This window comes from Cyphomyrmex costatus, unplaced genomic scaffold (assembly GCF_001594065.2).
Source record: "Cyphomyrmex costatus isolate MS0001 unplaced genomic scaffold, Ccosl1.0 scaffold43, whole genome shotgun sequence".
NCBI classification, from domain to species: Eukaryota; Metazoa; Arthropoda; class Insecta; order Hymenoptera; family Formicidae; genus Cyphomyrmex; species Cyphomyrmex costatus.
In genome coordinates this window covers 315997-340319 of record NW_017278534.1, presented here as the reverse complement: position 1 = coordinate 340319, position 24323 = coordinate 315997, and the positions used below count along the sequence as shown (strand labels likewise).

At 34.7% G+C, this 24323-nt stretch overlaps 1 protein-coding gene across 1 annotated transcript; it reads left to right on the top strand.

Moving 5' to 3' along the window:
- Window positions 1–530: 530 nt before the first annotated feature.
- Window positions 531–19160, top strand: LOC108777285 (zinc finger and BTB domain-containing protein 14). Its single transcript, XM_018544123.1, has 6 exons — window positions 531–1122; window positions 9594–9839; window positions 10319–10710; window positions 11121–11333; window positions 18081–18452; window positions 18936–19160. Exons 2-6 carry the CDS (start codon window positions 9617–9619, stop codon window positions 19158–19160), a joined length of 1425 nt encoding a protein of 474 aa, XP_018399625.1. The 5' UTR covers window positions 531–1122; window positions 9594–9616.
- Window positions 19161–24323: the final 5163 nt, after the last annotated feature.

Sequence of the window (24323 nt, the reverse complement as noted above, 5' to 3'; positions counted from 1 at the left end):
GAAGTACACTTCGCACGAGACACACCCTATGTGCAGAGGTATTTATACGCGTCTCCCGAGGCCCACGCATCTCTTGTGTCCTTCGGGTTTGTGCCACCTCTGTGTTTAATGGTGGAAACGTCGATAGCTGTCCTATTGGGATATAGATTACAATTATCTCTAGAATGTCATCTTTATCGCACACGGGGTGGAAAAAAATTATGAATAAAAAAAAAAAAAATTGATCTCGCAAAAGGAGGGAGCGCGTTGTTTTCCCCGATAATAACAAGAGGCAACCCCTAGTCGGGGCGAGGATTCGGAGTGGATGGAAATCGCTGGGTACGCCGCGCCACGACGCGTCGTCGGGCGTTGGTATAAGGCACCCACGACGCGTAACGAAGCAAAGGGGGCAATATAAGGGGGGAAGAGCGTCGTGGCGTGCGCGCGAGCGAGACGTATCGGGGCTCGGTGTCGGAAGGGAGAAAAAGAGAGAAAACCTAAGGAGAAGAGAGAAAATGAGAGAGAGAGAGAGAGAGAGAGAGAGAGAAAGGAAGGGGGAAAAGACAGAGGGAGAAAGGGGAGAGGGGAAGAGCGAGTGAGAGAGAGAGAGAGTGAGACGGCGATGTTCTCCCCGTGAAACGCTAAAATATATACACGCGTATATATATATATATATATGTGCGCGGGGGATTTCGAGAGGCTATAGCAAAGCGCACGACGGCGACGACGTTGATGATGATGACGACGAGGACGAGGATGATGACAATGATGACGATGACGAAGACAACGACGGCGGCGGCAACGTCGACGACGTACACGACTACTACTACGACGCCCGCGTGGGGGTTGCACGAAGACCCCCTGGTGGGGTTCTGGCCGCCGACCCTACAGTCCCCCGCTGGAAATGATATCAGTCGCGACTCGGTCGAGGGAGCCCTAACACGTCGCCTGCGCTGTCGGCCGCGCCGTGCCCCTCGCAGAGTATATACCAGAAGTCTCATTTCTCCCGTGTGACATATATACATTTATCGCAATACCGCCCTTCCAGCAAGTGTGTATATACATTCCCTGTACCCGGTCGCCGCACGAAAACACCACCGCAGCTCCAACACACGAGGCCTACGTATCGGAAAAGGAGGAAAGGTAATTCCCCGCGATCATTATCCGCCCTGAGCAAAATACCTGAGGCTCGCAGGTACCCGGGGTGAACAAAACGTACCTCGTACACACAAAACGCGTTACTGTGCTTCTCGCGAAGGCGATCCGAGAGGAAATCGCCTACGAACACGAGGAGAAAGCTCGCTCTTCGCCTATTTTCCTTCCCCGCGCCTCTGTCGTCGGAGCGCGTTCCGGAGACGCGACGTCGACGTCGAGGCGCGGATATTAATAGAGCTCGCAGAGAGAGAGAGAGAGAGAGAGAGTGAGAAGGCACCGGCGCGGCGCGATGTGACGCGGCGAATGCGACTCCGACGTCTTTCGCGCCGTTTGGCGATTTCGCGCTTGGACGCGCGAGACTCGCGCATTCCTGGAATATACACGGCGATCTCCCCCCCCCCCCTCCTCGTTATACCGTGTATCTGATGTGCGTATATATACGTAAGTCGCACGTGAGTAATATACACGCTACCAGCGCGCGATTTGCAACCAGACGTATTATGAGCCCAATTGCGTTTCTCTCACAGTTTTCGCTAGTCCGTTCGTCGCACCAAAGTTCCTGATCGTTTCCAGATTGGCTACTGGTTACTACGCGTTACATCAGAGTTACGCGAGAGCCCGACGGAAGAACGGCTCGTGACGTTCAAGGTCGCTTCGCGACATTGTCGCCGTCACACGTCGGAGCGACATTTCTCAACGTGAATTTACACTGCGAGAATCGCCACGCGATTAGTTTAGCGGAGCTTGTATACACCCGGATAGAACACAGAGTCATGATATTGTAGGATATCACCATGACTTCATTTATAAGTAAAAACACACTTATAAGTTAAAACACAATATTATGACTTCGGCGTTCTACTTGTACGTAATTTTTTCGCGTTGTTTTTTTTTAGCATTTTTTTTCTTTAGAGGTTACAATAAGCTGTTATCGAAGCTTGTAAGTTTCGAACCGTAAGAAATTGACCAGTCACAGTAGAATGCAAGGAGAATAATCGACTATGATTGGTCAACTTTTTTTTTTACGGCTTAGGACTTCAAGCTCAAGTTTATTACAGGAATTCGCTTACATTGTTCCCTAATAACGCGCGTATCTTATCTCTAATGGACTTTGTACAATCAGACATTATCAAAGCTCTTAAGCCATAAGGTATATTGACCAATCATAGTTGATTATTTTTTCCCGTTTGTGTTTTTTTGTGATTGATCAATTTCTCACGGCTTAGGCTCGCAGGTAACGATACCGGAGCCCATATTCATAGTCAGGCCTAAAATTTAAGGCTTCCTTCAACTTACCTTCAGATGCTCCACGAATTATTTCATGAGCTACTGAGCATCTAAAGATAAATTTAAGGAACCCTTCAAGTCAAGTTCTAACTGTAAACACGATTCGTCCGAATTGTTATTAATTGTTTTAGTTGCCACCGAACGTTCCTGTAAGCTTTACAGTTATTTTTTTTTAATATTCAATATTAGACTCGTTCACCTGAAAGTCACGCCAATCGATTTCACGCATTCGCGAACTTGCTCCGGTCGCATCGCCCGCGATGAGAAAAAGATGGGGGAAAAAAGGGTGCGTTTGGCCCATTCCTGCACAGGGAACGGTAGTCCCTTGGAAATGCGTGGGGGGGTCCACCAACAAAATTATGGATCGAGGCTACGCGAGGGTTCACGTCTGCGCATGACTATTCGCCGTTGTTACCCTCTACACACGTACATGGCACACGCCGAACGCCCGCGAGCCCTCCCCCGATGGAGAATCTCTCCTTTGAGATCCCTTCTTCTTCGCGTGTGTAATATACCCCTGCGAGAGTTTATCAACAATGATTCTCCACGGCGCACACGATATCCGTCTACATTTCTAACCCGTGACACTGTAAGTAAGTAAAGTGACCTGATAAAAACGCTTGATTAAAAGCAAGGCGAAATTAAGAAACGTATTGAAATCGATTTTAATTCGGACGAAGAGGCAGTAGGGAGAATATTCCGCCATGAGGTGGAGAGCCCGCGAAAATACACGCCAATAATTGCTGTGTTCGTTCGAATTATATAGAATTTTCGACGCGCGATTAATCAATGGGACGCGCATTAATGACGTGTGACAGGTCAGTGAATAACACTGTGCGCGGAATTGGAATAATTGTGCGCTGATTAAAAGCGCGTGATTGAATCGCATCGCTTCCTTCCCTCTGCCTCCCGCGATGGGATTACTTAAATTCATTTATGATCGAGTTTATGATGCAACGATCGCGGATCCATCGCGAAAGTGTATTAGTATTCCGCATACGTGGGCGTACGCGGTTACTAATAGTGTACACAATGTGCGTGTGTATGTACGTGATTAATAAGCTTCCCGATCGTAGACATGTGCACATGGCAAGGAATATTTCGATGCGCAGTTTTACGCGTTCTTTAAATTCCTCAGTTTGCGCATCCTTTGTGAATACTTCACGTCTCGCATTTCCGTGACGTGAGACATATGGGTGCAGGATTGTTTTCGCTGTGAGAGAGATAGAGAGAGTGAGTGAGTGAGTGGGAGTCAATTATAAGAATCTTATTGTACCGTACATGTGAAAATACAAGAATAGGAAATGAGGAATAACGGCCTATAAATGGTCGAAGCTAAATCTTTAATGCTTAAATATTATAAATATACACATGTGCCAAATTCATTTTTGTGGACTTAGAAACACAGCTGAACTACTGTAATAATATCAGAATTAAATTTTGATGCTCAATAGATGTCTGTTAAAGAGATCTTAATACTGGAAATGTGTAAATAAATTTCTTTATTGTGAAAAATAATACCTCGGTCGGGAGTCGTATTCGGATTTTTAATATTCCAAACAAGCATCCTAAGTCTCTAGATCGCCGAGACTTTATACAAGAAGCCTTATACTCGTATAAAAAAAATGTATATTCTTATGTAAGATATAAACAGCCAGCGATGTAAACAAACATGAGGATTTATAAGTCTGTTCTTTATTTCCTGCAGGGAATAAAGAACAGACCTAATGACTGCACTATGAACTATGCTATATATACTATAAAAAAGACTAGCTTATAAATCAAGTCAGGTTTTAATGCTAAAGATAGTTACGAATTATTCTAAAGTGATAAACACATTTAATCGATTTTAGGTTCTGTCAAGGACAATATCTATTTACAAGATTATTTATTTCCTTTTTTAAATTATGCCTATCTATTGATTAATCGTTTTTAATATTAATTTACTGACTTTTTTTATAAACATTATTGTGCTTATTAATTTTATTATAATCCTCTCTATGCTTTTTAACTTTTTGTGGATATTTTTGAACCGACTTAACATCATTCAGCTGTGCACCTGCTGTGATTGATATATCCTTTCTTATACATTTTTGATAAATCTCCGTCTTTACTATTGAAACTTATGAGATTACATATAATTTTTCGTTTTTTGGAATAATTTCAAAAAGTCGAGACGTTTGGATACACTTTTTTTTATGATTTATTAAGATTATATATTGTATTTGCTAATTTGTGCTTTAACTATGCAGAATTCGACCCTTATTTCCGTTAATATTTTTTCATACTTTACATCATTTATCTTTTTAAATAACTATTAGTTTTTCGACGTTTTTAGACGTTACACTTTATTTGTATTTTAGCTGTCAAATAGGATCTTCATACTCTAATGCGGCCCTCACACGATCAATATAAGATCAAAGGTTGGCAAAGTTACTTCATAAAAGTAACTCGTTAATTTGAAAACTAACGAACCACTATTATTTTTGTTGCTTTTCTCTTAATTAATAGAGTATTATGCTAATATGCCAATTTGGGGAAGCTTTTCTGATAACTTTAATCTGGACGTACATATATAATATTGTCAAGATAATGATCCTCCCTGGTGGAAATCTTATAGATAGAAAAACAAAAAAGGAAATACTCATCGTAGGGAGAATTGGAGTTTCTACTTGTGGATATTTCCTTCATAATCACAAGTATGTACTCATGGGTATCTATTTAGGATATTCATGTGTATGTATGTATCTACAGGCGCAAGACTGTCAGTTTTCAGCAACATGAATAGTGTACGTACGAGTGATGGGGCTCCATAGGGAATGGCCAACGAATAAGCGATCTGCGACAGTAAGAAAATTACCGTAGAATTCTCTTCCTGTCATAGGCCGCTTCTAGGCTATTCTCTTTGGAGTCCCATAACTCATACTACTCATGTTACTTGTCTGAAACGAAGTCTTGCATGGGTAAACAGCACAAGAAATATTATAGAAGACAAAAAGACGAAAAAAATTTTAATGTCAACAAAATTTTTATATTTAACAAATAAGAAAGTAGATTTTTAAAGAAATTAAAAGATGTCTTAAATTAAGAATATTTTAATAGAAGAGGCTTAAAATAGTGCCAAGAATAATCAGTTCGATTCAGAATAAAAATCATTCTTAAAACAAAAGTAAATTATATTCTTAAATAAATTGTATTTCAATTAAAGAATAGAATAATTGCACTTGTTTAACAACTAAATATGCTTGTATTAACATTACTTTTTCTTTAATAACGCCTTTCATCAATTTATTTCAAATTTCTAATACACTCTCCAGTAACATAAATAAAGATGGCGGAAACAAATGCAGTAAGTAACGTATCGATGCGAACAAATGTTCAACCCCGTCACAGCAGAGAAAGCTAGCTGCTCGCATGCATAGATGGATCTGGCGCGATGGATTCATTGCTTATCTCGCCCACTTATCTGTGAGTAGCAGATCCGCCACGGCAAATCGCTTGCGTGAATAGACAACCGTCTCCCCGTCGCATCGGTGTAACAAAGTTGGCCGTTTGTTCGCACCCCCATTTGCAATATATTATTATATAACTGACAGAAACATTAACACGATCTGAACATTTCACCCATCCTTGAAAATTTGAATTATATTTAGAAGCATATTTTATGAATATGGACTTCATTCATAAAACCATTAACATAGTTATGTTATTGACATTTGGAGCGATTGTGGAGCGATATACTATACCTATTATTACCATATATATACTATATCTTTTATTAAAACTTGAGGATGACCCAAAACGACTGTATGGCGAAAAAAAGATTCAAATTTGAATAAGTGCTGTAATCGATTGAATATATATAATAACCGAGAATTAAGTTGTAGACCTAATAATATATTGAAATATGAAATTATTAAAGATGAGAGATTTCGGTTATAAATACATAATTTGAACAAATAATCACACATATATGTGTATAAATGAAATTTAATTACAATATGACATAATAATCCTTTGCTTTTCTCATTAAATTTGATATCAGAAATATCTGATACGTGGCCACAAATAACTCTTTCTCTCTCTCTCTCTCTCTCTCTCTTTTTCTCTTCCCCCCTCCACCTTGCAATAATACGTTGAGAAATGTAAAACTCTTTAAATATAATGATAATAAAACAAAAAATATAATTATGTATATAATTCAATTTTAACTTCTATCATCCAATGTTGTCAAGAAGAAAACAAATGTAATCCTTCATGGAAAATGGTAGAATCTCTTAAAAGAAATGTAACAATAAATGAAAACTTTTGATGAAAACGTACGAGAGAACGAGCAGGAGTTTTCAATAATTCGAAACACGTCCGTATACGGTATTTCAACAAATTATGTTTTTTTATTTTCTTAGACATTGCTCTCGTAGCTTGTAAATTTTGGTTTTAAACTCAAGGGCAAACGTAGAAAATTCTTGATCGCATATAATACAGAAACGCGTCGGAGTTTCGAACTCAGTTTCAAACTGTTCGGAGCATTTCCGGGACTAGAATTTCAACGAAATATTTTTTTTATCGTCAATGGACTCACAATCAGATATAGACTTTGGGTTCAAACGCGGAGACAAAGGTAGGAAATTTTTAGTCGTACGAAAATATTTGGTCATACGTACGACAGATCGTTAATTGTCTACCTGTTTAATTTTAGCTTACTTTTGCTCTATGAACGCTCAAACTTCAATCACATCATCATTCACTATACCCATGCACTTCCAACATTTTGATGTTATTGAGGAATTCTCATATAATGTTGCCGCCTTTCTTTAAGCCGTAATCACATTAGCAATTGTGCGATTGTAAGTGACAATTAAGGATTATTTTTCAACCAGTTAGAGCAAAGCAATTGGTGACTGCTTTGCTCTGATTGGTTGGAAAGTAATCCTTAATTGTCACTCACAATCGCATAATCGCTAGTGTAATTACGGCTTTAGGGTGGTATCTTTAAAATTTTCTCATAAAGCCGCGTAGCAAAAAACACCTAGCGAACGCATACCAAAATTTGTTAGGAAATAACTCAGGATGCCAAGGTGAATCAACAACTCAAAATATTGTTTCGCTTCTTGTATTTGCTCGCGTCTGATGCGAATGTTCTAACATTCGTGTTTGTATTTGTAAACAGTTTATTCTTTCTTTTTATTACACTGAATACTAACATTTTAGCAATTAAACTTGTGAGACTTTTATGTAATAAATAAAACACAAACTTTTACGTTTGCTGTTCGTTTGGTGTTTGTTTGCTAGGTTTATACACGCTTTAAAAAGATACGCACGATTCATAAGGGAGATATTCTTGAGAAAAGGAGAGATATACATGACTCATAAAAGAGAATTTATTTAACATTAGGAAGATACTCAGTGGCATGGGAAAATGCTTATGCAATATATGGGCATACTCGTATATTTTATTGGAAATAGATATGTATGTTTCTAAAATTGAGATTTTTATTAACTATATACCTACGAAGAAATTTCTATCAAGGTTTTCAAATTTTAGCCGCCACTCGTTATTTGTTAAGAAAATATTAACAAAAAATTTAACAAATAACGTCTTATTTCTACTATATAAATTATTTTGTAGGCCCCCTACCAAGGGGTGTTGAACTTTCTATGCGAAACAAGGTTTAGGAATAATTACTTTGGTCATTTATCTTAATTGACTTTTTTCTCCTTACTTAGTAGAGATAATTCTATAGCTTCAGTAACATAAATTAATAGTAAAAAGTATCTAGTGCAAACAGGTGAGTTTAAAAAAATCTATTGAGATAAAGAATCGCACTATCATTTTCTTTTTCTCTTCCTTTTCCCCTTCCTAGTATAATATAATGTGACAATAGTTTCACTTCGACGTACATCATCAAGCTTAACGACTGTCCTATTAAGGTAGATGCTCAGGCTACAAATCTGGGTATTCTTATTATAATATTAGCATCTTGAGCTAATCTTAACAAACAAGAGTTATCTCCAATAGGGTCAATGGTTTTCTCTGGAGGCTTAAATAACATAAAAAATAGTCTTCCCATCTCGCTGTGTATATGACTGATGTCTTCCCTCATCTCCCTTCTGTTCGATTAATGCGCTATCTTCTTCACTGATTTAACTGGCCAGCAGAGGTTTAGTCTAAAACGTCTTATGACCAACTGCGTATGCTTTATATATAATTTACGCAAAAATGAACATCTCGCCTTTCTATAATGCACTCGAGTGGCTCTCCGCCGATGATGGCAGAAAGACTTTCTTACGTGTTGTTTCAGTTTCTCCATCATCCATTCCGGCATCCTACATTGCTTCCTACCTCTATCCTCATGTCAATCCTCATAATCATTCTCGCCGTAATCTCACCCTCCGACCTTGCTATCCGTTCCTATAGAACCTCTACCTATCAGTTCTCTTATCTTTATACGGCCTTCGATTCTTCTCTTTTCTATCATTCTCTCTCTCTCTCTCTCTCTCCCCCCCCTCCTCTCTCCACTACTGCTATCACTCTTTGTATCTGTTCTTTTTCTTTATTTCAACTTATTATTTTTGTATATTTTTTTGCTTTTCTTTAATTTTGTTTTATTCGTTCTGTTTTTTAATCTTGTGTATTTTCTCTAAAATTCGAATAATCAATTCTGTCATTTATTGTATATATGTTATATATGTACAGGGTGGGCCATTTTAATATTTCATTCCAAATATCTATTTATCCCTAATAATAAATAATATCTTTCTCTTTGCGTATTAACTTTGTCAGGATAATTAATTTTAGTAAAATTTTCTAAGACGTATCATTTTCTATGAATACAAGAATATCGCGACTATAATAAAATGTCAAAGACTTGTCAGACAATAAAATAGATAAGAAAAACTTACCAACTTTATTTTCTTAAAAATCATTGTAAATAATATTGATATGCAATATTTTTGGTACAAACCATTTTATACGACAAATTAGTATTATATCAGCAATCTGCAGTCAAAAAAAGAGATTTTTTAGTTATAAACATTTTGACAATTAACCCCATACGATAACCAGTTCCGGTCTCCTCTATATGCATTTAAAAAAAAACATACTCTTTTGCATTCAAATTAATTTGTCCTACTGTGATGTTGCTAAAATACGAAATTTTTATATATTTCAGATTAATAAGTAATACTCGATAAAATGGACAACAATAAGACATTCAACCTTACATGGAACAATCACTTGGCAAATCTGTCAGGTTTGTTTGAAGCTCTTTACAGAAGTGGCTCCTTGACGGACGCGACTTTGGCTTGTCAGGGTGGCATGTTGAGAGCCCATAGGTTGGTACTAGCAGCGTGCAGCCCTTATTTTGAAAGAGTCTTTAAGGAACATTATGGAGAACAACCCATTCTCATTTTAAAAGGTATACATTGATGATATTTTGATGAAACATTCATAATGTTTTAAATTAAACATTTAAAGAAAGTTTCAAGTTTGCACGAGCTTTTTTTAATTCGTATACTGAATATTTCATCTGAGAGAAACAAAAATAGAGAAAGGATTACAAGCTGTTTTTACATAGCAGTAAAATCTTTTCATGAAAGTTGGATTTCATGAAAGCTTGCGATCCATAAACATATACATAAAAAATCAAGCTTCTATTTTTTTTAATTAAAAAAAGCTGTACTTTTTTCGAGGCTTACTTATTACTTTTTCTAAGGGTAACGGTAAATATCACGCGTAAACAAACTTTAAAAATCATGCAAGAGAGAAAGAGAGAGTTTTGTCCTTATCTTTATTTCGAAATCTTTTTATCTTCAAGTATCTATATCACCTCTTCGAAAACTTCTAAATTTAAAGAATTTAAAATGTATCCTGACACACTGTATTTTTACCGCTTAGGTGTTGCTGTTGAGGAAATGGAATGCCTCTTGGATTTCATGTACAGAGGATCCATCGATGTAGCGGAGGAGCATCTTCCCTCGCTTATAAAAACTGCCACCGATTTGGAAATACGTGGTCTCTCTGGGGAACCGAGAAATCAGGAGAGCAACCGCAACCTCTATACCAGGGTTGAGACACGGATGCAACGATGCCATATTGAAACTAGAGTACACACTACCGAATACTTCAAAGAACCATCGGTAATTCCTTTCCTACCGAAACACTCAACCATCAATGCAATGGAGGATCACATTAAAATGGATGACATCGAAGTGGAAGATGATCCGATGGTGATTGATGGGAATGAGGATAGCTTCGACGAGTTTCCGCGATCCATGGAAACGCAAATTGTAAACTCAAAGGATATACGATTTAGCTTATTTTGCGAGATTTTATCTGATGATCGTTTACGTTTTTTGATCTCACTTTTCGTCGACACGGGAATCCACATGGATGTACACAAAAGAAGGGCAGAGGGGCCGTTTGCCTCGTTATAAGTTTTGGCAAAAAAATAAACAATTAAAATTATAGAAATTATTTTTACAATAAAAAATCAAACAATTGGTGATTCACGCGTTATTTGTAAAAAAAAGTTTATTCAAGATTTTCATAGGCTAACTTTAATGTAAATATTTTAATAAATTTTGTGTGACGATGATTTTTGCTTACCTCCCAGCTGGGTACATCCATGGAGACTTACATTCAATAATTTAGAAAAAAAATAAATAGTAATCTGAATATTTGTTATAACTATTTTCAGAGATGTATACCTCCTCCGATGTATAAGCGGGAAACTAGATTTAAAGGGCAGAAGAGAGTATCCGTGGGTCGTGTTACACGGAATAACGATCCACCGGAATCGAGATTAAAAGACTCCCCGCGAGAATCAAATTCTGAAGATGCCTCAAGGATTATTGAATGCGAGCCTAATCTCAATGACGGATCGATAGATGCCACGATATCGGACATACAAGTAAGTGTAACTCCCCCAAATAATTTTGTCATATGTTGTCAAGGTCATGACTCTTAATGACCTCTAACAGGTTTTAGCCGTCGCTCGTTATCTGTTAATAAGTTTAGAAAATCACGTCTCTTCTACCATATGAAACAAAATTTCTCTATTTTAAAGTAAATTTTTTGTTTTAAAAACAAAATTTATTTCTCTAAAAACATTTTTTTATATAACTTTTGTTTTTAAAGCAAGGAATTTGTGATTTTGTAATGAATTCCACGAAGCGAGATCCACCTGATATCCCTCTTCTATCTAGAGACTTTCCATGCGAAGCAAAGTCCACCCCATCTGTAGTAGCGAAACGTATACTTAATTGTTTTCTGCAATGTGCAGTTGCATTTTTGCTGCAAAATTCTCTTTCCCTCTTTTTCTCTCTTTCTATCTCTGTATATATTATGCATATAACCTATGAATGTCATGTATACCTATGTATATGTGAAGAGCGCGCGCGTTCGTGCGCGTGTGTTGTGTGTACACATAAAAAAAAGAGAAAGAGAAAAAGGGAATATTTCTGTATACATATCGTTCAACATTTGCCGGAACGACATAATTAAAAAATATCAAGTTTTCCAGAAAATGAGTTAAATGTTTTCAATCATTAAAGTGCGAGTGTATTTTTTGTAATATTATTTTTAAATGCAAATTTATTTATAGCTGATATTACAGGAATAAAAGTATATTAAGATTTTTCATTAGATCTGCTTAATAACAAATGAGATGAGACGTTGTTAAAACAATTGACGAAGTGCGATAATTGAGGCGGTAATCCCCAATGTTCATATAACTGTTTTCTTGTGATGAGTTTTAGCAACTCAGTTATGTCGATCTAATAGGATGTAGAGCTTCAAAGGACCATTCTTTTTATGTAAATAATTAAACAAATGACAGTTTTTGTATATGTATACATTCGAAGCTCCAAAGTCAGAATTGAGTCTCTTGCCAAAAATATTGTTTAAAAATCAAGTAATTTTGAAGTATAGTCGAACTTTTGGGAGGACTTTATTATCCAGTATATGGTGAAGAAGTTGGTATTTCTGTCCGAGAGTTGCATGAATCGCTTCAGCAACCCAACGAATTTTATTAACCCATCGCGAGAGTTTGATTCTTCAGTCCTCAGTTGTGTTCCTTTTCCCTTTAGAGCTGGCATGAACACTTGATATCCTCATTCCTTCGTTGCTTCGTAACATCCCGAAATCCTCTATCAACTACGCAAATATCGCTAGGTTTCATAATTTTTTGGAAACCGTTGGGATCATTTAGCAGTATTTTCATTATTTCGGCGTCATTTTGAGTTGCATAGAAAGGTCCTTTCATTTCAACAATATAACCATTCGTTGTGCAAATGGTAAATGATTTACACAATATTTTTTTCTACCCTGAGATTTTCGTTAATAATTGTTCGTACTTTTTTATGACGAATATATGTTCCATCAAATATTAGTACCATTTGTTCATTCAGCTTATATAGTTTTTTTTAGTTGTTTCAGACGTCTGATTACTGATGAGTTCTTCGCAAGATAGCCTGGAATATTCGAAACAATTCGGTAAAACATCTTTTTCAAATGAATTCATAACTTCTTTACAATAATCCGAGACTTGTTGCCCACAGTCAAGTTCAAAAACAACTGCGATCGTACTGTTTGAATTACCAGTTCTTTACTTGAATAGGAAAACTACTAAAGCTTGCAAAACAGTCCGAGTTTTGAATTTCTCATCGGCATCTTCATGCCACACAATTTATCAATGTTTTCCTATTTAACTGTGACCAGTGAATGTTTTTAAGCGTTCAACATATAATGATCCATAATTACTGTTGTCGGACAACTGGTTGACGAAATTCTTATGATCTAATACTTCTATTGTACTAAGGTTTGAGTATAATTTCATATTGTTTAATTAGTCTCTGAAAATTTTTTTTTTATGATATGTATAGAGTAATACTGATTCCCTCGAGGAATAAAAATCTTTTTTTTTTTAAATCGGACTTGTAATCGGACTTTAAATAACACAGTAATTATTTTGATTGACTCCAGAGAAAACAGAATTTATGCTATAATTCGCTGAAATGGCATTCCTCATTTTCTTTTTGATTCAATCGAGGAACGAATGATAGATCATCAGCAGATGACTGTGAGTGTTGGTAGTGTTGGTACTATTAGATAATGATTGTAAAAGTAGTAATGTAACCAGATTGTTGAAATGGGAGGACTCCTGTTGATGGAGCTTGTACATCATCCTCTCGATCTCTCGTTTTCTTTCTATAGACAATCAATAGACACCGAGCGCATAAAATGTCACCAATTTGTACTGGCTTTCCGATCTTGTTGTTGTAATTAAGTGATTCATCGTCATTTTGCACTTTTTTACGTCTTTCATTGTTCCGGAGCAGAAAGGCACATTTACACATCTTGCGTCTCTTTTTAAAGCTCTCTTTCTAAAGCTTGTGAGTCAATTTAACATTTTAAACAATTGTTTTTCGTCTAATTCATATATCGATAACACTACTGGTTTATTCTGAAATAAAAAGCAAATTTTAACATTTCTTTGTCAAATGAAATTTATTTAAAAATACATAGCAAATATTAATTATGCAGTGTAAGGTACCTCAAGTGACCTTAACATATAGTCTAGGTCATGACCCCGAGTGATTTTGAACAAATTTTAGCCGTCTCGCTCGTTATTTGTTAAAAAGTTATTATCAAAAAAAAAGTCGTTAATAGAGAGACTCGCTCCGATGAAACAAATTCCCTGCTTTAACAGCGCAAAATATTATGTATGTTCTTTTTGAAAATACCGTGCAGGAACTTTTCGTACGTAGTACGCATGGTACAATTGAAAATGTCACAGTGCGCGCGGTACAAATAGATCAGTTCAAGTTCTCAAAAAGAACGCTATTTGATACATACACAGTACATGTTGCACAAAGGTTAATTGGTTATTAAAAAAATAGTTTTTAAATAAAAAATATAGATGGAAACTGACGATGAAAGTACATCCTCCTTTAATAATTTAAGTACATACTTCTTCAGTAATTCTCCTTTATTTTGATTTTCGATGTATGTACTGTACGGTGCACTATCTCAAGAGATGGTACAAAAATTCTGTGTATCAATTTTCAAATGTTCCGTCATATAAATAGAATGTGTGCATTATTTTGTATTGACGTAAGTTCCGGCAAATAAAACGTACAATGTTCTGCACCTTTCACTAGATACAGAAAGTGCATGCACCGTCTTCAAAAAGAACAAACCTATTTTCTTATATAATTCCTTATATAATTTTTGTGTCTTTAGAGCAGAGAATTTGTCCGAATTTCTACGCTTGTATGTGGAATTTTATGTTGTACATCTTCTCAGTACTTATATTATACATTTTGAAATTATACGTAATATAATATTTTTTACTTTATAAATTTTTTGCTTTAAAACCACTTTTTTCCTTTAAAACAAAAATTTTATGTTTTAAAAAATACAAATTCTCTGCTCTAAAGACACAAAAATTTTATAAGAAATTACATAAGAAAATATTTTTCGCTGTTAAAGCAGGGAATTTGTTTAATTGGAGTGTAGTCATGTCCAAAAGTTAGGTTTTATTGATTAACTTTTTTTGTTAATAACTTTTTAACAAACAACGAGTGACGGCTAAAATTTGTTCATGGTCATTGGTGTCATGATCTTGACAACATACGTCAAGGTCAAGGTCCTTGGAGGGTAGTCTCATTACTGAATATTTATCCAAATACATATTTTTACTTCTTAGTGTCTATTTCTACGTTTCTTGGACGCGAAAAAGGCAAATATTTGAGATTGTAAAATATTTGCTATATGTCTTTAAATAAATTTTATTTGACAGAGAAATATTAAGGATTGCTTTTTATTTCAGAATCAATCAGTAATGTTATCGACACATAAATTATATAAAAAAGATACACCCACAAAGTTTATTAAGAAAACTTTAAAAAGAGGAGCAACATGTGTAAATTGTTCCTTGCCCCTTCGGAAGTATGAAAGACGTAAAATAGTGCAAAATGACGATGAATCACTTAAATACAGTAACAAGATCGGGAAACCAGTACAAATTGGTGACATTTTATGCGCTCGGTGTCGATTAATTATCTACAGGAAGAAACCGAGAGATCGAGAGGATGATGTACAAACTCCATCAACATCAACAGGAGTCCTTCTATATCAACAATCTGGTACACATTACCACCTTTATTACAATCATTATCTAATAGTACCAACCATGGAATATAGAGACCCTGAAGACCGAACTACATCGAAAAAGCGTGATCAAAATCAGGTTTTTGAATTAGTACTAATGGTGCTCGGTAGACGATGTTCAAATTACAAAATCCTTTCATGTATGCTTGCGCACACAAATCAAACACACATGACCTAAGAATTAAGATGTTATTCTTTGACAATAACAGTAAGACATAAATTGTCATTTTCTAAATTAAAAAAGATTTTTATGTACAACTGTGATTTAAATCATCACAGATTCTATACATTCAGATACAATGTGCCTTCCAGAAATATAAAAGTGTAATAAAATCCAAATATTGGAATGTGAGTTGGAAAAAATAATACAAGGTGTCTTACAACTACCGCATTTTTTCTTAAGGACATATTTTGAGATAATTTAATGACGAAAATCTTAATACAAAAATGTCGAGGCTATAATAGTTTTTAAATTAATCGCAATTAAATTTTGCTAATCACAGAGCTAACATTTCGCGCGGTCAGGTATAACGATTTGACAAATCATGAATGTAACACGAGAGCCTCTTAACATGCAATATTTTTCAGAAAGTTGTGTGAAAAATATTTGTACATTTTTCGTATTGTTTAAACATTTGTTGTATTGCCATGCCTGAGCGCGCGAAATGTCAGCTCTGTGATTAGCGAAATTTAATTACGATTAATTTAAAAACTATTATATAGCCTCGATATTTTTATATTAAAATTCTGATCATAAAATTATCAAAAAAATGCGTCTTCAAAAAAAATACGGTAGCTGCGGGAGACCCTGTATATGAAATACTCATTATGATTGTGTACTATGCTGACCTTACAGAAATCCATCTCGCTAAGAGATCCTTAAAACGATTAGTCACATTTGAAATAGCACTTATACCAAGACAATTACGTATCATTGACACATCACTACATCAATATCTCACTCACACGCTACACATATATAAATTTTCATATTATAATTACGTCTTAATTAGACATCTAAATCCAATCATAAGAACTCCACGATGTTTCTTCATGTAAACTACTTGCCTGTGGACTACTATTTTGTGAGTATAAATCGCATAGTTTCTATATAAGATAAATGTTGTCACGATGTGCAACGAAGTAACAGCTCTGGGAGCGACATATTGGACTAAGAAATGGTAAAGTAGAACTCAATTTCAAAGTTTTTTTATCGTATTCAGCATAGATTCAAGGCACGTATTAATGCGTATATTATACTTTAGCTTTGGTAGTTTTTCTATTCAAGTAAAGAACTGGTAATTCAAACAGTATGATCGCAGTTGTTCTTGAACTTGACTGTGCGCAACAAGTCTCGGATTATTGTAAAGAAGTTATGAATTCATTTGAAAAAAATATTTTACCGAATTGTTTCGAATATTCCAGGCTATTTTGCAAAGAACTCATCAGTAATCACGTCTGAAACAACTAAAGAGCTATATGAACTGAATGAACAAATGGTACTAATATTTGATGGAACACATATTCGTCATGAAAAAAGTACGAACAACAATTATTAACGAAAATCTCAGGGTAGAAAAAAAAATCATTGTGTAAACCATTTACCATTTGCCCAACGAATTGTTGTATTGTTGAAATGGAAGGACCTTTCTATGCAACTCAAAATGACGCCAAAATAATGAAAATACTGCTAAATGATCCTAATGGTTTCTAAAAAATTATGAAACCAGACGGTATTTGCGTAGTTGATAGAGGGTTTCGGGATGTTACGAAACAACGAAGGAACGAGGATATCAAGTGTACATACCAGGGAACTGATAAAGATGATTTGTGTTGCTCATTTTTTTAAATTAACAAAAAGATATAATTTTTTTTGTCAATGTGGTCATCTCTTTTGAAAAAAATCTAAAAAAAATATATTTTGTAGAAACTTGAACAGAAATTCACATGGAATTTTGTTAAGGTGGTCAATCAGCGGAATCGGGGTAAAAAAATGTTTAAAAGTCATCTTTTTTTTTTAGAATCGAAATTCGCATTAAATAAAAATTAAAAAATATCCTTATTAGTATTTCGGAGTAACCGATTTTTCAGAATTTTATTTAAATTTTTACTAAATAAAATTTGTAAATTTAAAAAAATTATTTTTCTGCTCTAACTTGATCATGTCTTCATATACATATATATAAAAACCTAAAATTTGATATGTAAGCGTCTTTTTATATGAGTAACCTTAGAAAAAGAGATCAACATTGAAAGCCGTGGAAGCATTTTCACCGTACTTATTTCGCTAGGTCCAACTCATTCTAATCTCTGGAAATGTTTAAAAAAAATTTTTTAAATATGACAAATTCTTAAAAATTACAAGATATAATTTATCAGATATAAATTATCAAATATAATTATCAGATACAATTTTTTCACCAAAGCTCTGATTTATAATCGCTCTCGCAAAGCTTTTGAAATGATTTTGTTTATTAATTTACAGGAAACTTCAAAGAGTTCCGACGAACCGTTGATGACAGGATTAAAGAGGAAGTTCGAGATCATGAATAAAACAGGAGGAAATGAGGGAAGAGAAAGAGAGACAGGGATCCTTAGCAGATCTGAAAAAGCGCAACACAAACCCTTTACCTGCGACCTTTGTACTTTGGCTTTCACAAGAGCATCACACTTGGCGAGGCATAGAAGAGTGCATACGGGCGAAAGACCTTTTGCTTGCAGTATCTGCCCACGAATGTTCGCTAGGCAAGACAAATTGAAGCAACATTTGGATTCGCACTTGCAATGGCCGAAGATGAAGAGCGGTCAAACAGCCTCTCCGTCACCGACAAAAAACAAACGCGGCAGGCCACGTAAGGTAGAGAAACTACAGAGAAATTGAAGAATTTAGAATTGCAGCCCGTCACATAAGAATGTTTATCTGTATTGTACTTAGCATTGTCTCAGAAAAAAAAAGCTGATGTTATATTTACTGTCATTTTGACATCAAAATGACGAAAAGTCATCGTCAGTGTATTTGCTGAAACAATTTGCTACTTAAATTATAAGCACCCGAAAAAATTACTCAACCGACCGGGATTTCAGCTTGGAATCCTTCGTTCTTGTTCTTAGTGTACTTAGGAGTTAATTATCTCGTGACTGTTTCACTGTTTATAATTATTTTAATCTTCTAGTAATATCTAATCTACCTTATGGCCTCATATTCCTATATATTCATTTCTCATATCTCTTTAAAATATAATAATATAATGTTTTCTAGCGCTCTTTCATGACGGACTGTATGTAGCTGAGCTTATCTTTGATAGCCTATTCAGATACCAGCCATTTGTATACGTTTTAGGTTAATTTGGAGCAATCTGCAATGGAAGAAATTTTAAAATTTGGTGAGTTTAGCTCTCTATTGAACAAGTCCCATTCCGCGAATTCAACGAATAATAGTGAAAACTCTGGGAATACTGGAAACGATGGCAAGAGGAAAGAAGTGCATCAAGACGGGGATGACTCGTCTCACAGGGAAAAAGGCAACCGCGGCTGTCAAGTCGAAAATGGTCTAGACATTGTTTAATAGAATCTTCACTTGGAATTTGGATTTAAGTGTCTATAAACTTATTTTTCTATGCACAACCGTAAAACACGATCAACGTAATGAAAAAAAAAAACTTTTCGAGCTTCTCTCTCTCTGAAAAGTCGTGGTCTTTTTCTCAAATCTATTTCAAGTTCAATAGGCTTATAATGTCTTCTCGTTCCGATTGGATGTATTCGTATATGCAAACAAGTACTGGCGTCGCAAGTACTGCGAACTATTTAACGTAAGTACCTGAGGTATCGATTACTAATGTTACTATCAAAGCGCACGAGCCTCTAAAGAATCCAACGGCATGAACGAGAATTGAAACAGAAGTCGACTATTGTCGACTAGATTCATGAGTATCAATTGGTATCATTAGCATGGAAAGGTAAAATTAATATAAAGGAATATCTGCGCTCTATTCATACACGCGCGCGCGTGTGCACACCATGAGTCTAACTGGTACTACATAATATAGATATAAATGATATATATTAAATAAAAGTACGTTGAAAAGGTCTACGAGTCAGTTATAATTTTGATACTTAAAACATAAGATTTATTGTTCGTAAATGACAGTTAAGATGAAAATATAAACAATAGACTCCTTTCGCTGGTCATTATCAATGTTAAGTACTCTGATAGCAAAGTCTGTGGAAACAGATTTGGAGCAGAACCTGCTGACAATGTTCGATGGCAGATTGGCAACAAATTGTAGACAGAGTCTGTATTACCAAATATTGTCTGTTCGGGTTTTGCTACCAATCTGCTGACATGCTGTCAACGTCTGCTGACAAAAACATGTCAGCAGACGTTGACAGCAGTTTGGCAGCAGTTTATTACCATGATAGCAAAATGATGCCAATTTGCGCGCAAATTGGCGGCAAACTCGATCAGATCTTGACTACAAAACCGTAGCCATTTGCGTCCGCATTTGACTATGGATTTGGTGACAACATTTGCTGACATGTTTTGCAGCAGATTGGTGACAAAAACCGAGCAGAGTCTGCCGACATGATCTGATAGCAGATTGGTAGCAAAAACCGAACAGAGTTTGCTGGCAATATTTAGTAATACAGACTCTGTCTACAATTTGTTGCCTTTCTGCAATTAAAAATTGTCAACAAACTCTGCTCGGTTTTTACAACCAATCTGCTGTAAAATATGTCAACAGGCGTTGTTAGCAGTTTAGCAGCAGTTTGCTGACAATACAGACTCTGTCTACAATTTGTTGCCAACCTCAAATCATGTCAGCAGACTCTGCTCGGTTTTTGTCACCAATCTGTTGCAAAACATCTCAGCAAATGTTGTGGCCAAATCCATAGCCAAATGCGGACGCAGATGGCTACGGTTTTGTAGTCAAGATCTGATCGAGTTTGCTGCCAATTTACGCGCAATTTGGCATCATTTTGCTATCAGGGTACATAATATGATTAAAACGGTTAAACAATAAAATAAAAAGATTACAAATAAATATTAAAAAGCAAAAACAGGATAAGCAAAAACTTAAATAAGAATGACACGAAAATATTACCAGATTCATATCTGTACATCATATAATCTCTTTCCTCCTCCTCTATTTTCTTCCTACTTCCTAGTTATCGTTTCCTAATTTTCTTCTCGATATATACTGGTGGTGCTATATATTTCAAACTTTGCATAGACTTATCGAACGATCCACGTATTATAGAAATAATAATTTCCAAGAGCAACTCTTCAATTACGTTAAGCTCGTAGTTTATTTCTAATCTTTTTATTATTTTATTGTTTATAACCGTCTCTTAATCATATTATATACTTAACATTGATAATGATCCGATTGGAATCGAAACATTTGTTATTTATATTGTTATTCACGAACAATAAATCTTATGTTTTAAGTATCAAAATTATAACTGATTCGTAGCCTTTCTCAACATACTTTTATTTAATTTATATTATTTGAACTATTTTATATTATATATATTTTTTAAATAATATATATTTACATCTATTTTATGTAATATACTCATAGTTTGTTGAGCGCGCGCCCACACACACACATACACACACAAAATATAAATATATAAACCCGACCAAATAATATACGCGTGAAGAATACGGCCTGACTTTCACTGTAAACAATTTTAATCTAGTGATGTATTGTCACTCGACACATTTTACATTAATTGCAATATACATTATACTCAGATATCTAGGTTTAAAATTCAAAAGTTCAAGTATAAAGGCATCCATGCAGCCACTGTACGCATGTAAATGACGTTATTCTAATGTGAAATCTTACGAGAGGCAGTGTTGCGGGTAACATCTAGATACATATATCTAAATATATGTATAGAGATACATTTTGTGTATCTGAGCTTATATGTGAAATATATTCGAATTGGAATATCTGTATCTAGATACAAAAGGCGGTATCTGATCTGTTTTTTTAGATACATTTTCAGATACATTTTTACGTACTTTTTATCTCTAGTAGAAAAACATATATTCTTTTTTAAAATTATTTTTAATTCAAATATTACTGTCGTTAATGGTACCATAAAGATTTACGTACCTAAATTGAGCTCAGGAAACATACTGTCAGTGCTTTTGTGTCTGCATTGACTACATTTAACACAGAAAACAGCTTTGCAACTGTTATAAAATTTTTCAATATGATTGTGTCGTACATTTAATTTCATAAGGAACCAAAAGTAAGAATCAATCTTATTTTATTAAAGAATTTTACAACAGTTGTAAAGCTGTTTTTTCTATTAAACGTAGCCATTGTCATTACATATTATCGTTCATAAACTTGAAAACACTTGCAATGTTCTTACATTTTACAAAGACTTATAGCATACGTTTTCCCTTGACTGTACTAATGTAACACTCATTGTCAGACGATGTAGCGTGTTTTCGCAACTGTAAGTTGCGAACTCATTCGACGTAGTGCAAGTTTTATGTTCGAAGTGGGATTTTGCTACACTGTCTCGAAGGGACTGTGTAGAGTCAGTATGACATTTAAAATTTGAAAATGTTAGTTAAACAGAATTTTAGCACAATAACGAATGGGTGGTATACACAATGGTGTGTACAACTTTTGTCTTTTTTGTTTGTAAAACTTTCTATTGTAAAATTAGAAAACATTTTAAAAAAGGTTAGTTTTTACACGATAAAATTTTACACAATAAAAATGCGAATTTACAAAAAAATCATCGTATTATTTTTTTTTTTAGAAGCACTTTTTTATAGCTTCGAAAATTTACTTTATAATGCATATTTATTAAATTTTGTTTGATGATTCATTCAGGTACAGTATTTCAAAATATAACAAAAATATTTTTGAAAAATTTATTTTTCATTTTAATTTTATTTAGTTTAAAAACAAAATGTCATGAAAGTTTTTTCATCGAGATATACTTTTTAAAAGATAAACAATTTACTTTTGTGAAATGCAAAAAAATTGCAAGTGTTGTTCTATGAACGGTATTATAAATATATTTTCTATATATTACCATTATTATAAAAATAATTAAAAAATATCTGATATGTATCTGACATACTTTTAAAGTATCTGAATATCTGTATCTGTATCTTGTTGTATTTTTTCACATGTATCTATGTCTTTATTGAGATACGTTATAAAAATAGTTTATTCATCACTAGCGAGAGGCCCGTATCATATGCATAACACATACGTAATAATGTAATATATAGTAGTGTCCAATACAGTGTGAGTCATGCCTACGTAGTAATATTTTGTCATACGCGCGACTATATAATATGTGAAGTACAAATGTTCAAATGTTAGATTACGCATACAACACTCTGCCACGCGACGGCATAAATTAGGAATATGCGAGTACTCGAATATTTCTCAGGTACTATTGTTCTTTGAAGGACAAAAAATCTCCAAATAATAATAATAGACAAGTTTCAAAGACAAGAGGAGGTTGAATAATGAGCTTATAAGCCTCTTTAACAAATAAAAATTAGACCTATGGTGAAGCCAGGAGGAAGCCAAGGTTCATATAGGACAGCTTTTTTCCAGGAAAATTCGATTTGGATTATAATGCTATTGATAATAACGATAGTTGAAATCAAATCGATATTCTAAAATCTAAATAATTCGATCATTTCGGTTTACTCGAATTTTATCAGAGCACACACTTTCATTGAATTTTCTCGCTGTATATTAAAATAAATAATAAAATATTAAGGAGATATATACTAAAAAAAGAGTAGATAATCAGAATGTGTTCCTATATAAGATTCGAGTAACAGATATCCATAATAGTAAGAAGAGAATCGCACGAGTACTCGCACAATCTTAGCGTAAATAAACGGGCCTAGGGTTCCTCTCGATTTGTTTAGATTCACGACTGCTATAGCGTACTTCTTTTATGGAGTTTACAATTTGTGCAACATTGTACCGACAATGTTGACGAGATAACTCGTCTTACCGCGAACGTTGAATTAGCTTTATAATTCGCGAACATCCGTTCGGTGCACGTCGGAATATCATATGGTGTCATTGTCATTATAATTGGTTATCATTGTTATATATATATATATATAATTAATTGTTATTATAAGAAATGCATTCTGTTTTGTTAACTGGCTGTTGCTCGATCTCGGACGCTGTTCACTCATCCGTGACCGTGTCTTTTTCCGTGGTAACGTGCAATTATTTTCAGTAATGTAGACATGACTTCTGATTGCTGCCGAGCGAGGTATGCGAATGGTTCATATCTTGCATTCTATATAATGTGTAGCGCTTGTAAATAAATTTTCAAGTGAACATGAGAATCTCTCTGTTTTTCATCTATGCTGGAAATCCTACCGCATCTAATTTGTTCCGGAGTTGTCTCTGGTGAAAAAAAGGTAGAGTGATTACGGCTTTACGCGGTTTGTCAAAAAATAATAAAAATTAGCTGAAATGCTCGTGGCTCGAATTTCGGTTCAGTCTAATCTAGATGCACTCTTAGAAGTCTGAGTCACATGAGTGATTGTAAATTCTTTTCTTACACTGGAGAATTCCTGATTTCGAAGTACTATTTTCCTTCCTATGTTTGGTGATACTTGTGTCTCTTGTATATAGAAAATATGTAGACTTTCACAACATTTCTAAAAAATATTCAATCCAGTTCGTATAAAAAAAATTTGAAAAATTTT

What these genes read in the sequence shown, in the direction of transcription:
- LOC108777285 (XM_018544123.1), top strand. Translation starts at nt 9,617, where the DNA reads ATGGACAACAATAAGACATTCAACCTTACATGGAACAATCACTTGGCA. An exon ending in GATCCATGGAAACGCAAATT is followed by an intron (nt 10,711 to 11,120) that starts GTAAACTCAAAG and finishes AACTATTTTCAG; the next exon opens with AGATGTATACCTCCTCCGAT. An exon ending in AACGCGGCAGGCCACGTAAG is followed by an intron (nt 18,453 to 18,935) that starts GTAGAGAAACTA and finishes TATACGTTTTAG; the next exon opens with GTTAATTTGGAGCAATCTGC.